At 34.0% G+C, this 17,917-nt stretch overlaps 3 protein-coding genes across 5 annotated transcripts in view; 1 reads left to right on the forward strand and 2 right to left on the reverse strand.

Moving 5' to 3' along the window:
- The first annotated feature begins 529 nt into the window (after positions 1–529).
- SYCP3 (synaptonemal complex protein 3) lies at positions 530–6,916 on the forward strand. Its single transcript, XM_057742151.1, has 8 exons — positions 530–564; positions 1,394–1,539; positions 1,903–1,969; positions 2,127–2,161; positions 3,580–3,697; positions 4,521–4,620; positions 5,273–5,371; positions 6,323–6,916. The coding sequence occupies exons 2-8, from the start codon at positions 1,407–1,409 to the stop codon at positions 6,440–6,442; spliced, it is 672 nt and encodes a 223-aa protein (XP_057598134.1). The 5' UTR covers positions 530–564; positions 1,394–1,406; the 3' UTR covers positions 6,443–6,916.
- CHPT1 (choline phosphotransferase 1) overlaps positions 6,466–17,917 on the reverse strand; it is a 31,436-nt gene continuing 19,984 nt past the window's right edge. For 2 of the 3 annotated variants that reach the window (XM_057742148.1, XM_057742149.1), the window contains exons 5-9: positions 15,609–15,740; positions 13,290–13,448; positions 12,665–12,790; positions 9,370–9,480; positions 6,466–6,631 (exon numbers count right to left, since the gene is read on the reverse strand). In XM_057742148.1, coding sequence (XP_057598131.1) covers positions 6,587–6,631; positions 9,370–9,480; positions 12,665–12,790; positions 13,290–13,448; positions 15,609–15,740 — 573 coding nt within the window. In that variant the 3' untranslated portion in view covers positions 6,466–6,586. Of the gene's footprint in view, positions 6,632–9,280; positions 9,481–12,664; positions 12,791–13,289; positions 13,449–15,608; positions 15,741–17,917 lie in introns of all 3 variants that reach the window. The other variant, XR_009054732.1, reaches the window with a different exon arrangement.
- On the reverse strand, positions 10,471–11,465 carry LOC130856998 (60S ribosomal protein L19-like). Its single transcript, XM_057742152.1, has one exon. It carries the CDS (start codon positions 11,372–11,374, stop codon positions 10,784–10,786), a length of 591 nt encoding a protein of 196 aa, XP_057598135.1. The 5' UTR covers positions 11,375–11,465; the 3' UTR covers positions 10,471–10,783.

Consider the following 17,917-nt stretch of genomic DNA (forward strand, 5'->3'; position numbering starts at 1 on the left):
TATGGTACAACTTTCTATACTATCCAAGCACAAAACCAAGCAGGGTTAAGGGCACATATATGTGGTAACAAAATTTAGAAAATGGGAGGGTCCGATGATTTACATAAAATTCAAGATAATTAAAAAAAAAAAACCACTCTGAATAGGGAACGGGGGGATGGGAGGGAAAGGACTCTGAGGAGATGCAGTAGGTTCTGGTAAAACTGTACTTCACAAATTAAGTTGTGTGTTCTTCATGTTCCATAATTTACATATTCTTTTTCAACTTTATTATTAAAATATTGTGAAAAATTTAAACTTAAATTACAAAAAAAAACTGGAACGTGCCTCGCCTCAGGTGTACTAGCCACAGACCGTTGCGCGCGAGGTGTCCTGGGTCAGCAGTCTAGGGGAGGCGGGAGGGGGTTGTCATCCGAGGGGGGCAGAGCCCTGGGACCGCTGCACGCATGCGCCCTCCAGCCAGCCAATCAGAGACGCTCCCGGGCGAAGCGAGGCCGGCTTTTCTCCCGCGGGAATTCCGAGCTGCCGCAGAGGAGCGTCGCGGATGCGAAGCCAACGCTTCTGGTGAGGCCCTGGGGCTGGGGAGGCGCGAGCGGCGGGGACGCCTTTCCGGAGACATATAACTGTGGTCCTTGGCCATAGGAGTGTTTCTCAGGCTTGAGGAGGGGAGCGTTTGTCCTGCGCGGGAATCGGAGCCAGGGGTTATTCTTGACCTGTGAGGTAAATCTTTGCCGCTGGCTCCCCCTGGGGCCTCTGACAGGAATCTGGAGGCAGTAAAGCTGCCTGCGGACAGGGCCGTGAGTGGGCGGAAAGGCGTGGGCTGCGCCGGCTCGGGACTGCACGCGAGGCCGGGCGGGGGGGACAGGTTGACAGCGGGCGAGGAGGGCGGGCCCTCGTCTGCGCGCCCCCACCCCGCAGAAACCGTTTAGGTGAACCCAGGGCTCCTCTTCACGGGTCCTCGGGGCCTGGGTCGTGGAAATCTTACTGGACGTCACTTTCTGCGGCATAGGACGCAGAACGTTTTATTTTCTGTTTATGTCGCGGGCACCTTCTTTGGGGCGGGCTCGTGGTGGATTCTGTCAGTAACTACGATTTCACGTTATGACTGCAGTGTAGAATCTAGGTGTACCCCAATTTAGTCAGAAGCTGGCCACGCTAGAATTCCGCAGCCCTCCCCGTGCTCAGAGGCGAACTCTCCATCGCAGCACCCCCGGAGGCAGGGCGGCGCTGTCATTATCTTCTGTTAACTTTTGGTCCAACGGAGTAAATGAAGCGACTCCTAAAGTGGTATTCAGCTAAAATCATCTGTATTTGATAGCTCTCATTTTGAAATTTGCCAGTTTATTTAAATGGTGTCTTCGGATTCAGAAGATTTCATCTTTATTTAAATTAGAAAACATCGAAAAATGGTGCCCAGTGGAAGAAAACATGCCGGGAAATCTGTGAAGACATCCATGGAGAATCAGATTATAAAAGCCTGTGACTCTGAGAAAGAAGATAAAAAAGATCTGAGTGGTTCAGAGGAGGATGTCATTGAAGGTACTGTATATCTAAGGTTGTTGGGCAGTGATCACGTTCCGCATTTCCATGTACTTCATGTTTCTTATTTGGACTTAGTGAAGCTTAGGCAGCATCTTTCGTCTGATGTCTGATAAATAGTACATAGAGTATTATGACATTAATACAGTAAGACTTGCAAAATTGGTCGTATAAAATGGTCTTGGATCCTGATTTAATTCCATCTAACCTGCAGAGAAAGTAGTGCATTTATATGTCTGCTTTAAAAACTTGTCTTGGCACAAAGCCTAAAAAAACCCTCAAAAGTAAGATATTACTCCATTAAAAAATTACCAAAATAGCATACTGAATTTCAGATATTTTTCTTTTTTATTGTCAATTTAGGGAAGACTCCAGTACTTGATAAGCATGGAAGGAAAAGGACTTTTGCAGGAATAGTTGAAGATGTGGGGTAATATGTTCAAACAATTTTCACCTGTTAGACTGTAAGTCTGGTTGTCCAACAAGTGTTGTATGTAAAACACTGGGTACGTGATATTTTTTCCAAAACAAGAATGATATTTTATGGATCCTTAATTAAAAGTTTTTTGTTGTAATTTTTTTCACAGGGGTGAAGTACAGAATATGCTGGAAAGATTTGGAGGTATGTTTAAGGAGATATTTATATTCAAAATTGTCTTAAACCATATAACTTGTATAATAGTAAATAATAATCAGTGGACTATAAGACTGTTGTTTAACACTGTTCTCATATAAAATTTTGCACAAGTATATGTGATTCAGCTTCATAGATTTCCTTATTAGCCTTTTCCAGTTGATGTGAAAAGGGATGGTACTAACAATGGTGAGTTAAGAATGGTCCTATTACTTTACACATGTGTGAGTTTAATGGATTATGGAATTTTAGAACAAAGATGCATAGGAAAAGTGTCTATCCCTCTTTGTATGGACTTTCATGGACTGACACACACACACACACACACACACACACACACACACACACACACACACACACACATCTATATATGTGTCAGTTTTTCATTTTCCCAATTTAGTTTTCTATGACATTCCTGTATTCTTTAGGAAGGGACGTGTGAATTGAAGTCTTTAAAATAGCTCTTTATCTTTACATTATTAAACTATGTAGTTGAGAATTAAAGATAGCCTTGCTAGTAAGAGATGTACAATCAGATAAAAAGTTCATAAACTTTAAATTGTATGTCAAATATCAGTTACATTAACTGTGTTAGGGGTAGTACTTTCTTATGAAAGAGTCAATATTTGGCTCCTCTCTAGGATTATTCATATAATCAAGTCTTTTTTGTAAGCTTTGCCCTATTTGGTAGTATCAAAATGCTTTCTATAATCTGTCTTATAAATTTATTACTATAGATGGATATTGGAGATACAGAATATTTATATAATAGTGTAGGTCAGCTCATCATGATTACTGAAAAATAACTATTGATGGTAGATCCATATGCATGTGCCTAGCAAAGAATTATCTTAAGTATTAAAAAGTTTATGAAATGCAGTACTTATATTATTGGTAAAAATGTCCTATTAAAAAGTATTTAAAAGGGTTCTTGAATGAATTTATTTTTTAAAATAAGATTTTCCTATGCTTGGTTGGTCTTTGTCTCTTTTAGTAAAAAAATATATTCAAAAGTATCACTGACTATTTTTAAAAATTAACTATTTTTATTCTTTTTAGACTCAAAATAGTTTTGAGTTTCATATGAGTTCTAAATTTAGCCTTTATATTAGTGTTTTCTTATGAAGAAATTAAAGTCTTGAGACCCTTTTTTTCAGTTACTAGCTCTTTTTAATCATCTCTAAATTAAAAAATCATCTCTAGTTAGGAAAATCAGAATTGGGATACCAATAACTAAGTTTTCTCAGAAAAAAAAAAGCGAGCAAATAATCTTGCTTTGTGATATTATGTGTATTTTTAAATACCTTTTCAAAACTTGAACCAGCTTTATCCATATTTATTTGAATATGTGGGAACAAATAACTTTCTTCCACATTAAATTTAATGAATATTTATTTTCAATATAGCTGGTATTAACAAGGCTCTTCTTGCCAAGAGAAAAAGACTAGAAATGTATACCAAGGTTTCTCTCAAAACCAGTAACCAGAAAATTGAAAATGTTTGGAAAACCCAGCAAGAGCAAAGGTAAGGTTGTTTGTTTTTTCACTGCCACAACATTTGTATCATTTCTTAGTATTCACTGGTGCAAATTATGATAAGTACTGTCATCTTTTATTTATTGGGATCTCTAGTAAAAAAAATCTATTTGGCTTGATTTTCCTGTAAGTCCTTTAGTCCTATAACTTTCATTCCTTCACAGACTTGAGATATATTTCCTAGAAATCAATAAAGATGTCCATTTTCCCTTTTTAAATAACAACTGAGGTTTTTTTAAACAGTAAAGGTAATTTATATTCATTCTAAAAATACATTAGCTGAATAAAAAGTAAATGTCATATAAACCATTAGTCTTATGATAGTTAACTGTTTAACAATGTAGAAAAAGATCAACCTTATGTATTATAATTTATATTTTAGCTGAATAATTATTCTTTTGTACAAAATCATTGTACCAAAATGGGGAAAAATTAAGTGAAATACTTCTATTTGCAAATCTTATATGATAAATACAATAACTTCAGTGAATCTATTTATCATATCACAACCTATATTTAGTAGGAGAAAATGAAAAATAAATTGCTTGGAGATAAAATGGACTTTTCTGGAAAATGTATATATACAATAAAACTCCCCTAGTTTTCAAGAGCTAAAGCACATGAGAGGGCTTTTCTGTTAGTTGGCTAGGAAAATAAATACTTATGGAATCGGCATAAATCAGTTTTACTTCTTGGCTTCACATATGAAAATTTGATATTTCCCTTTTATTATAGTATAATTATGTCAAATCAATTTTGTTTTGAAAGTTTTTCCATATTGATATGAAATATGACAATATTATGTTTTACAGGCAGAAGCTTAACCAAGAATATTCTCAGCAGTTTCTGACTTTGTTCCAGCAGTGGGATATAGATGTGCAGAAAGTTGAGGAACAAGAAGAAAAACTTGCTGTTAGTATTATGCTTAGCTTTATAGCTTTATAATTAATCTACAACTAAGTGTCAAGTAGGAATGGAGAGCCCGGCCTTGTAGTACACCCATGGAACTCAGCCAGGTTCCATTACCCATTGCTGGCTTTGAGTTTTGTTCTGCTGAATGCAGAAGTACAGGCACATACCATACTCATAAAAGCTGTTGGTCTTTGCTTCCTATCTAACACACTGTAAATATAAAGTTTGCTATTATTAATACTGTGCTATTATTAATACTATGTGTTAGGTTATAGTTATTGATAATGACAAAATCTAGGGTATGTGTGTCTAAGTGGATGTCTAAAGTAGGGTGAAGAAGAAAAATCATTGGTGGAAAACAGGCCAAGAAACTGAAAGACCAGCATTATTGGAAGGATCATCTGTGTTGACATTGAAATCACCAAGAATTAAGACATGTTTTGAGTAATGCTGAGACTTCCCACTCAATGAATGTAGGATTATTATGTGGATTGTTGTATATAAGTGGTGAACACAAATTATCTAAACTCAGTCATAGTAAATGTTAAAATCTTAAAAATACTGATTTAAAAACTACCTTTTAAGTTTATGTAGAATTATTTTTTGCTAAATTTTACTCAAATTGTTATAATTTTTTCTTTAACATTTGTAGAATATGTTTCGACAGCAACAAAAAATTTTTCAACAATCTAGAATTGTTCAGAGCCAGAGACTGAAAACAATTAAACAATTATATGAGCAGTTCCTAGAGGTTTGTATTTGGTAACATGATACATTCGTTTAAAATATAATTCACGTGTGGAAGTAGACGATAATTTCTTTTTCTCAGTTTAAGGGAAAAACATTTTGCTTACACATTTTAAATTCTTAACAATTTTCCATTTTGAATTCATTGTTTTTGTTTTCATTTTTCTCATTTAAGTGCTAAATGCTATCACTGAATGTTACTTGGTATAGGAACTTTAGTACTATATTTGACAACTCCATCTGCTTTAGTCTTCACATCCACTGCTACTGCCCTAGTTCAGAACCTCATCATTCTTTGCTTATACTATGAAAACTCTTAACTGATCTGTTTTCCAAGCCATCCTTCATGGGTCTGTCATATTATCTTTGTAAAACATTATCTTTTTTCCTCCTGAAAAACTGTCAGTAGCTTCTCATTCTAAATTCTTAGGTATTCAAGATTCACCCCCCCCCCCATATCATCCTTTTTCTTTATGCTCCAATTACTATATTCATCCATTACTCCCACCTCTCCACATAACTGAACTCACTCACTTTGCACTTTCATGCTTTTGTTTATGCTCTTGCCCTAGAATACTTCTAACTCCTTTTTCCTAACCTTCCTTTCAGTCTTATTCTTTTGCCAGCTAAATTGGAATTAATCCCCATTTTCTACTGCATAGCTTCAGGAAGTTGTGCTTCTATTCCTTTTATAAAATTCTGTTTTATTTTCGTTTGTTTCTTCCAGTGAGAAGGTACACTACTATTGTACCTCCTGTAGTAATATTTATGTCTGATGTTTTCTATTTTTTTAGTGGATATTTTGGTTTTTATATATTACTTAGAATATTTTTAAGATAAATAATGTTCATTATTGTATATTAAAAAGTTCCTACTTTTGAAAATTAATTGTATAAGTTTTGAACCTGAGATGAAAAGTGATCGTTTGTAACTGAACTAGCCTTTTGTGTTTTAGAGTATGGAGGACTTGGAGAAGAATCATGATAATCTACTTACTGGTGCACAAAATGAACTTAGAAAAGAAATGGCTATGTTGCAAAAAAAAATTATGATGGAAACTGTAAGTTATATTTAAAATTAAAAAAGTAAGGATTATTGTAAGCATTGAAATATTTTATTTGCTGAAATATGTATAACACATCTAAAAATTAAACAAATGTTTAATATCTCCTTTCATGTAACAGCAGCAGCAAGAGATGGCAAATGTTCGAAAGTCTCTTCAATCCATGTTACTCTGATGACTCTTTGAAGGAAGAACTTGAACCTAAGTAATATGATACAATTATAACATTAGCTAAGAGGCATGCAAGTCTTTAGAGTGGGTTAAAATTCTAGTTTAAAATATTACATCATATTAATCATTAACTTAAGTGCAAGATCCTTCTTTTTGTTCACCTCCAAATAAAATATGAAGTTATGTGAGTAGCAGCAATTCCTAAATTATATGTACCACTGTGCTTTCAGCTCTTTAAAAAAATTAACTCACTAAAAGTGAATATTTCTCTCTAACATCTGTCAGTTAACTTTTAGCAATAAAGATGATTTAATTTCAAATTTTGGCTTCAGTGTATTTGTATCACTTCCAAAAGGTAGAAAGCACAAGTATAGATGGTTAATGTTGTTCTTTAAGGAAAAAACCCCACAAAATCTATTTTATACGTACATCCTTTCATGCATACTCATTAAGTTACATGGCCAATTCTAAGGAAAATAAGATTTCAAAAGAAAATATATTCTATTTACTTAACAAAATTTATTAAAAGCAACTTAAGTTTCTGTTCTGGATTAAATTAAACTGCTAAAAACCATTAACACAACCGAATGAGATATATAAATATCCGTTTTAAGACATGGATTTGTGAATGTCATTTCCACAACAGCATCAAAATGCCATTTAATTGGCCTCAGTCCACAATTAAATGACACATGCCCTTAGTAATAATTAAGAGCATATCATTAACATACCTAATTACTTAAGTATTTAAGTATTTCACATCTGTCTTTAACTATAAATTACACAGAATGTTTTGTTTTTCAGTTTTAATATTCAGTAAATATATGGATGTTTAACATTCTTTTCCAAACTTGAACAGTTAATTCTTATACCCTATATTTTAAAACATGCATTTCTTAAAACAAAAACATATGAAATACTTGATTTAATAAATATTAAATTGTTTCAGCATTTGTTTGAAATAAGTTTGAAATATTTGAGTTAAATTTACTATTTTTTGCTGAAATTACTTTCATTGAATCATTCAAAACAAAAAATATGCCTAAAAGGAGAGAGGAGTAACTGTCCTGTTTTTCCATATTTTAAATTATAATTTTTGCCCCATAACCCACCCTTATCTTAGTTTTAGGTTTTCCAAGTTTTTAAAAACAAATCCATACTGATTCTTTTTCTAACTATGATAACTTATATAGGAAGAAATTGGTCCTCCACCATTAACAAATATCTGACATTAAGGGGACAGTTTACTTCCTAAATTTTTGCATTTTGTAAAAGATTTCCCTTTTAAACCAAAGTACATGCTGGAATATAAATTTTAAGTACTAGTCAAATTAAGACACTCCTTACTGAATTTATCAGTTGTTTCAGAGGCAAAATAAGTACTCCAGAGTATTTTCTGTGTCCTTAATTCATATAAGTATATATTTTTTCTTTTTTTTTTTAAATATTTATTTGGCTGTGCCAGGTCTTAGCTGTGGCACATAGGCTCTAGTTCCCTAACCAGGGATCGAACCTGGGCCCCCTACATTGGGATTGTGGAGTCTTAGCCACTAGACCACCAGGGAAGTCTCTATTTTTTTCTTTTAAGAAATATCAACTTTCACTCTTTTCAGTATGCCTTTTTCTTGCTTGAGATACAGTACATGTTCATTACTCACTATTTAAAAAAAATTATTTCATCACATGGCTTACAGTCCACAGAACTGTTAGATAAAATTACAACAGGTAAAATGGGAGTCTGAGGATTTGGATCACCAAAAACCCATGTAATAGTTCTATTATTCATAATGAGCAATGTAAACACTTTTAAGTGAGGGTGGAAAGATAAGAATCAGTACATAATGTAGTTAGTGGTTGAATAACGGATGCTTATTTTATCCCCATTTTACCTCAAATTAGTAAAAGTGCACTTGAAGTAGCTTTAGCTGATATTCTAAAGGGAAGATATTTTTGCCATGTTTTCATAAATTACTAATTTTCTTATATGTCACTTGTGCTTTAGCTACTGTTTTATTTTTCACAAACAAATGTTTAATGTCTACTTTTTTGTGACAATAAAATTTAAACTCAGAATATCAAGGAACAAGTTGCCCTCACTGTAAAGATTCATTTGTTTTTCTGAACTGGTAAGATAAATTCCTTTTACTAACTACAAATTACAGAAAATTCCAGTAGCCCTTTAAAATTCTAGTTGGTATACTAAAGCAAGTATTTCCTTTTATACAATAGTAATTAACATACCTTTTTTGAAAATCACTAATAAAAATACTTATAACATTTGACTCAATAATTACATTATTAAAACCCATGCACTTATGCAATATTATGAACTCACGTCATCAAAGTAAGCATCACCCTCAAGATGGGTAAAATCCTGTAAGTTCTAAATTTTTATGTAATCCTTTGGCAGAGAAAACCCTAATTGTCTGATAAGGACTTCTGAGATAAAGAGATTGCTCTTTAGAACTCTAACGGTTCACTTTCTTATACTCAAAAAATTGAATTTTCTTTCTTTGGTTTTGTTTCTAATTATTTTAGAGATTGTATTACTCTGATAATACCTTGATAAAAAATGACACACAACAAGGGCTCTGCAACTGAAACAGACATAATGAAATCTACAGGATGTTTATATTACTGTTTATATTAAAATATAACCTTATTTGATAGTATACTAGCCTCCTGCAAAGGGGTATTTCCTTTACTCATAGGTTCCCCTAACTGCTTCTCCTCTTTTCCTTGGGCTATTAGTCAATATGCTTGTGAACCTGTTCAGGTGCTTGATGACTTGAAGTCTTGAAGATACTTAGATGAAGGTGTCTTGAAATTTGCAGGCACAAAGCACTAAAGTACCTCATCATGTCAAATGAAGAAATGACCTTTAGAATCAAAAAAGAAAATATAAAATGGATTATGGTCTATCTTTTCTGAAGCAGCAGCTATTTTCCTGTCTCCCCACCCCCTAATCTCAAACTTTAACCAAAAATTCTTCACCAAAATGATAACATTTTAAAGTTCATATTTGGACCTCACTGTAGTCTTCTGTAATACGCAGGGTATTCCACAGTTACAGATACTGAGGCTCAGAGTGGTAAAAAGTCTAGACTAAATTACAAATGCTGGAAAACAACAGAACTCAAGTCTTCTGAATCCACATTCTTTCAATTTTCCACTATGCAACAGAGCCACAAATTTTCTACTAGAAGGGGCTATTAGTCATTATAATGAAATCACTCCATCGTATACTTTTCTTGTTCCTTATTCCTTTGAGAGTAGTTGTAAGAAAGTAAAGACCTGGAAGAGACACCATTGTTGAGGAAAGGCATATACACAATTGTGTTCTTTACAAAATTAAGCAGGAAGGCACACTATTTAAGAACTTTCCCAGAGATTGGGGTCAAATGCTTCCTTTCAAAATAGGAGCCTCATAGCTCTGCCAGTGGAGAGGGAATTCTCACCAATGAAGGGAAAATCTCCTTATCATTTACTTGAAAAACCTCCATCTGACTCTTTTCTCTCTGAAGCAAGAATCGTCTTCTTAAGGATGTCAAAGGGCACAATATGTTTATTTTGGTCCACATAGTGTTTTTTGTTTGTTTTTAATTGTGGTCCACAAAGTATTTTAAAGAAAAATTGAATTTGACTTCCTCACCATAATCCCCACCACTGATGTAAAAGCAGGCCAACTCACTCATTACAAATTAGGTGCTCAAATTTTTAACACCTGATATTTTAATTCTGTGAATTCCATTTGGTACTACTTAAGTTCACTAAAAGAAACAGTATATTGAATTTTCAGATATTTTGAAAAATCACCCATTTCTTAAATTTAGATTGTTTTGGAGCCCTAATATTCATAGTGGATAGCAAATTAAAGGAAATTATTCTGATTTTCAAACATTTTTTAGAATATTGTCTGAGAAACTTTCAAGGATTAAGATTTACATCTCACCACCATTTGAAGAATGGAAGACTTTTGAATGGATATTAAGTTATTAATTTACGCCGAAAAAGGTATAATACTATAGAACCTAGTATAAAGGATGATCAGATGTACCCCAGGGGTCCATGCATAGAACGCATAGGTTTTTTTTTTTTTTTAGGCGGACAAAGGCTTGTTTTTTATTGAGTGATCTATGCAATTTGCTGTGGGCACTATGTACAGAGAAGAGGGAGAGAACTTTATTTCTTGGTCTCTTCCTCCTTGGACAGAGTCTTGATGATTTCCTCCTTCTTGGCCTGGAGCCGCTCTTCACGGCGCTTGCGGGCTTCCTTGGTCTTAGACCTGCGGGCCTCAGCCTGGTCCGCCAGAAGCTTCTTGCGAGCCTTGTCTGCCTTCAGCTTGTGGATATGCTCCATGAGAATCCGCTTGTTTTTGAACAGGTTACCCTTCACTTTCAGGTACAGGCTGTGATACATGTGGCGGTCAATCTTCTTCGATTCACGGTACCTTCTGAGCAGCCGGTGCAGAATTCTCATCCTCCTCATCCAGGTTACCTTCTCGGTCATTCGAGCATTGGCAGTACCCTTTCGCTTACCTATGCCCATATGCCTGCCCTTCTGACGGGCCAAGGTGTTTTTCCAGCATCGAGCCCGGGAATGGACCGTCACAGGCTTCTGGATGATCAGCCCATCTTTGATCAGTTTCCGGATCTGCTGACCAGAGTTGGCATTGGCGATTTCATTAGTCTCATTGGGGTCCAACCAGACTTTCTTTTTGCCACAGTGGAGGACACTGGAGCCAAGCCTCTCCTGAAGCCTGAGCATACTCATGGCTGCGGCCGCAGTGACGGAAGGAGAGGTTTTTTTTTTTTAAATACCTATATCTAACAAATAGTGTGAGATCATTCAAATTATCAAAAGGTTCAATGTTTCTTTTAGCCTACTTTAATATTAGTTTTTGTATATCACTAACACTTTGGTGAAGTCCAGTGAGGTCTGGAGGTAGGGAAAAATATAGCAAAATTGTCCAGAACTACCATTAACTGAAGACCAACCATAATGATAATGTCTCAGTAAAATAAAAAATTTAATAATGCCTCCTTTATCCACTTGTGTGAGTAAAGTGTTACCAACAATGATTTTCTTTTCCTCAGATGGCTAACTAAAGTTCTTATGTACAATAATTCTATCTTATAATCATTTTGTTTGTTTTATAATCATTTTGAATAGAAATCAATATATGTATTATTCACAACACTTTTTAAGCAGGATGCTATCAATGAGAACTTAATTTGCTTGGTAAGAGTCATCATTATTAATAAAAATTTTGCACTATCCTCAAAAGCCATACAGATATGTAGGGTTGCTTACTTCTAGCACAAAATGGTCCCAGAATCCTGTGCTTGGTAGTATGTCTGTTGTTTTGTTTCCTCAATATTAGCTGACAGTCTTGATGCAATAGTGCCCACCTCTGCTAACACTAACTCCATTTAATTTACCTGTTATCTGCTATAAGCTCATAATAATTCTCACAAGCTGGACTAAATAAATATGGGGATATGTGTATAAAAACAGATGATTGAACTTGGTGTACCCCCCAAAATATAATAAATAAATAAATAAAATTCAAAAACAAACAAACAAACAAACAAAATCTACATGAACAGGAGATTGGGATCAGCCATATATACATGACTAATAAAAAAAAATACCAAATTGTACACTTTAAATATATGCAGTTTGTTGCATGTCAATTATTTCTCAATAAAAGTTCTTAAGAAAAAAAAAAAAAAGTCAGACACTAATACATGTTTGTAGTCCTTTGCCAGAGAGTGAAGTGATTTTTGACATCTTTGTACTGTTTTTTTGGTACTACTTTTTTAAGATACACAGTTGTGTTTTTAAGGATTTTGGTTGTTAGAACCCTGATCTCCAGGTATATGGTCCATTTTCAAACACAATGTAAAGCAATCTTTAAAAAAGAAGTAATTTTAAATGTTCAGAAACACTTACTGTACAGATTAGAAAGTAAGGCTACCTGGTATCTCACTGAAATGACTCTTAAGCATAGTATTATCTGACATTTGTTAAAAGTAAAAATCTTAGCATAAAAACACTTACCATTGCTATCCATAGAACAACATATTCGTCTACAAAATTATTAAAGTATTGGTCTAAAAATAAAAGAGCTGGGCCAAGAAAGACAGTGTCTTGAAGATACAGTTCACTTTTGGTCATGTGAGCTATCTATAAAAAAGTAAACAAAAGAATTTCACTGTTAAATGTTAAATGTCTTAGCTTTAAATGATGCTGGAAGCTAAAAAAAATGTTTTAGCTTTTATTTTCAGGATAGAATTAAGTAGAATTTTAATTTACTATTAAGAAAATAAAGATAAAGAGACCATTTAATCTCACATTTGATATGGGAATACTCAATCTAAAATTTCTCCAATTCATGACTGGGTAGCTTATTAAAGTTTCCAATATTTAAATTTCTTTATATCAGAAGGTTATAATGGATAATCATTGCTAAACAAATAATTAAAAGAACTTACTATACACTAAGAAGTCTGTCTCTCTGAATATAACATTCATTTACAGTATTACTTGGAGCACAAATAGCTAACTATTTATTGTAATAACACCACAAAAAACCTACCCATTGTATGCAACAGTTTCCAGCTTTGTCTTTGAGGGCCAAGTACATTATTTATACCATGAATCATAAATTAAAAGAATTTCTTACCACCAATTTCTGCGAGACTTTAGCAAAGACACATCCAAACATTAGGGTATAAAGACAAGGATGCTTTTCAAACAAATTAGTTGCTGACTTTTTATAGATCATTATTGCCAGTATAATAATTATTCCTATGTGGAGTCCAGGTGACAAGACACTGGTACCCTAAGGGATAAAGCAGAAGATCAGCACCAAATTTTAAAAATGCATTTATTACAATGCAAATATTTTCTGAGCATCTATTTTGTGTTAAGAACTAGAGACCTAGAGAAGAGTATGACAATGTATGGCCTAAGCAAGTATACTGACCTTAGCCATGCTTTTCAAACTTTCACAGAACCCTCGGGTTACACAGAGGTAATACAGTGCTACAGATGTTTGATTCCAATTTGATATAAACACATTTTAAACTAATAACCATTAAAAAATAACAATGTAATTTATTCTATATCAAATTTTACCATGCTGAAGGTCATCAATAATCTGATTGCCAAGTTGAACATATTTTTGTGAAGATATTGAAATAAAGCTTAACCTGCCACTTTTACACAATATCTTAATCACTGATTAGGAGGAGTTTAATTCTGCCCTGGTCTCTCTCTCTACTAACATCCCACCTTGCCCCTGCCTTTTGCATTTAGACTGCAAATGCCCTCTTATGTAATATTGTACAACCCAACCCATTACATTTTTATCTATGCAAATCAGGATTCTCTCAGCACTGCTTCTCCTGAACAAAATATTGAAATAAATTTGATATTAAGGCTTACTAAATATATAATCACCAATTTAAATGTATCCATTAAAACAGCCTTATTGTCTATTAAGTTTATATGTTACAAATTAGAACTTCCTATAAAATTATACTAATATTATAAATATTATAAAATCATATCCTAAACACTATACTATATAGTAATAAGCTATAAATATTTAGACTTAAAATAGTGCTTTTATCTGTATTATGGTTCTGTAAATTTTATTCAAGGAAATCTGCTGCTAAAAAAGCTGAAAAACCACTGGTTTAAGAGTTTGAAAGCAACCATTTCTTAGAAATAGTGTTTGATTTCTTGTCTTCCTTCAGACATTTAATCAGTTATTTCTTAGCAAAATATTTTCTAAAGTGGACATTGATCCTCACTAAATCCTACCGTCTTTAGTGGAACTCATGGTCAGCTAGTGCTCTATTATATGATCCGTGGTCAAGCAACAAGTATTCTTAAGCACCTTATGCAGAGTATTCTAACATTTTTAAAACAATTCTGAGGTCAACTGACAAAACACCTCAAAAAACAACAAATTAATTTTCCCAAATATATCAGAACTTATGTATCTAAGTGAGTTCTATACCTTGCCTTTGAATTATGTATATAAAATGTATTCATAAAGACTGATAATTTACGAATTATGTGGATTCTTTTGAAATTGTCTTGAGAGCCAATTTATAAGTCATTTAAGAGAATGAGACCTTTTTTTAACTAAAAAATGCTATATTTCATGTTTTTACTCCTCTTATTTATTAGACCTGGCTTCAAATGACTTTAATTTTTCTCAAAATCAAACTCACCCTTAAGGGCAGAAATTCTGAACTATAGCAAATTAAAGAGAATGAACTATAGCTTAAAGGCATTCCAAAAATGTTTTGATAGACGATGGCATCACTGGAATAAGCACATAATGTTCAACTACCTTGAAGACAATATTTTTTTTTAAACATAGATATTATGTTTGTTTAAAACCTGGGCAGAATTCCTTTCTGCCTCTTTCCTATGTAAAAGTACTGAATAAGTTTAAAAAAAAACAAATATGAATAAATGCAAAAGAATTACAGATGAGCAAAGTGTAAAGAGCATAAATACAAGGTGTACCCACTCAAAAACTGAGGTTGAAATTTTTACCTTTTAAAATATTAGGATAGTTTTAAAAATATATTTCAGTAAAATTTACTTCATGAGTAATAAATTACCCCACATGTGAAACCACGACCTTTGGCAGCCTTCCTGACATTCAATCAGGAGCTCATCCCCACTCCTCCTCCTCCCCTGTGTCGGGGCCAGGCACAACGAGCAAGGAGAAAAACAGCAACTCTGCATTATGCACAGTAATGACACAGCAGAGGATTAAATGGAATGTCACAAAAGTCTACTCAGAGAAAGGGCTGTAGGAAGAGGAAAATGCTTTAAAAACAGTCTAAACTGTTTTAAAAATGCTTTCGTATTATGTACCTAAAAAGAATTCTTTTAAGGTATTTCGTTTCCTTCCCTATTCCTGACCATAAAATTATCATAAAATTAATACTGAATGATGATGAAATTAATGTCTTACTGCTATAGTGGATCCATTCTTGCCAACACCACCATGGAGGATAACATGGAAATAATTTGAACAGGAAAATATTGCTCCACCTACTACTCCGAGAACTGGTAAGATCTTCAATTTTATTTCTAGGATGGGTATCTTTAGGGGTAGAGGAAAGAAACACATCATTAAGGAAACAGAAGTTCTTTTCCTATTAAAAAGTGAAGAAACTTTATGATATAGCCCTGTACAATAAGCTATTCTTTTTCTTATAATCGAACCTTCTGGAATGTAACCTGAAACAGTCACTTTTCTTTTAGTGGTTTTATCTCTTAAAGTGAGAAATGAATCCACCAAATCCAGATAAGTCTACTTAAATCATTGTGATGAAGTATTTCATCTCACAAGACTTCAACTGACTTAAAGAAACATGAAAAGGGATAGTTCACTTGACTTTAGTACCTCTAAAAGCCAGCATCGCAGGAGAGCCAGACACCATGGTCTGCATCATGAATGTGGCAAATATAACGATGTGTGTGCATGCAAAACTTTTGTGTAGTTAATATCCAGGATTAACTCTCTAGCAATATATATTTACCTGTTGGTCAATTGCTGTTCAAGAAAACTTCCAAAGGCAGCAAAGGATTTAAAAAACAGTAACAATGAATTGCCAAAAGTTGTAGGCTATTCTGTACTGAAAATATACTTTAAAATACTGTACCAAAATTTGTGGAAACTCAGATTAACAATTAGATTTAGAAAATCTATATCTAAAATAAGTATTCTTGTTGACGAGAATAAGTAGGTATGCTTTCTTCCTACGGTACTGCCAAAACATTGAATGAAATGATTTTAAGATTAAATTACATTCTTCCCCAGTATAACTAAATCAGAATTTCAAATTTAAGACAACCACATTTGACAATGACCAGAGTTGCCCAACTGCCTCTAGGCCCACATTCACCTTCAAATGAGTATTGGCTGAACAGCTACAAAGAAAGTCACATTGCATCCCTTTAGTATATTTTAGAGGCCCATGTAGCATATCCTTGATTCTATTATTTATTCTTACACGATAAGAAGGAATATGACTATCTCGGGGAATGTTCCTCTACTTAAAAATATGCTCAAAGTCTATTTCTGAGCCTAGTGATATGAACTGTAGTTGGCAATTCTGAAACCAAATGCCACAGAGAAATCTCTCACAATTTTTAAAAAATAGACTTAATTTTTAAAGCAATTGTAGGTTCACAGCATAACTGTATGGAAAGTACACAGTTCCCATGTGCTCCAGGCCCTCATACACACATGCTCCCTCACTATCAACGTCCTCCACCAGAGTGACACAATCCATGTGTTACAGTCCATGAACCTACACTGACACGCCATTATCACCTAAAGTCCATAGTTTATATTAGGGTTCACTCTCAGTGTTGTACATTCTATGACAATGCCTAATGCATAAATGACAAATGCATAATGACAAGTGGACATCTATCCACCATCCTACTATCACACAGAGTAGTTTCACTGCCCTAAAAATCCTCTGTACTTTGTTCATTTATCCCTCCTTAACCCTGTAACTTCTGACAATAGCAGATGTTTTCACTGTCTCCATCGTTTTGCCTTTTCCAGAATATCATATAATTGGAATCATATAACATGGAGCCTTTTTAGACTGGTTTCTTTCACTAAATAATATGCATTTAAATTTCCTTCATGTCTTTTCATGGCTTGATAGCTCTTTTTTAACAGTGAATAAAATTCCACTGCCTGGATGTACCATAGTTCATCCAGTCACCCACTGGAAGACATCTACTGAAGGACTTGCTTCCAAGTTCTGGCAATTATGAATAAAGCTGCGATAAATATCCATGTTCAGGTCTTTGCACACACACACACACACATATATATATATATATATATATTTTTTTTTTTTTTGGCTGTGCTGTGCAGCTTGTGGGGTATTAGTTCCCAGACCAGGGACTGAACCCAGGCCCATGGCAGTGAAAGCACAGAGTCCTAACCATTGGACTGCCAGGGAATTCCCTGCATAGACATAACTTTTAACTTATTTGGGTAAATACCAAGAAGCACAGTCGCTGGATCCTATGGTAAGAGTATGTTTGATTTCGTATCTCTTACTCTTTTTACCAGAGGTATATAGCTTAGTGATTAAAAACAGAGTCTGGAATCAGCCTGCTTAATTTCTAGCTCCAGTACTTACTAGCTATGTGTCATTGGACAAATTACTTAATCATTCTAAGACTTATTTATAAAACAGAATAATAACAGTATCTATTTCATAGGGTTTTTCTGAGGATCTGATGAAAACA

The sequence above is a fragment of the Hippopotamus amphibius genome, chromosome 7 (genome assembly GCF_030028045.1).
Source record: "Hippopotamus amphibius kiboko isolate mHipAmp2 chromosome 7, mHipAmp2.hap2, whole genome shotgun sequence".
In the NCBI taxonomy this organism is placed as follows: domain Eukaryota; kingdom Metazoa; phylum Chordata; class Mammalia; order Artiodactyla; family Hippopotamidae; genus Hippopotamus; species Hippopotamus amphibius.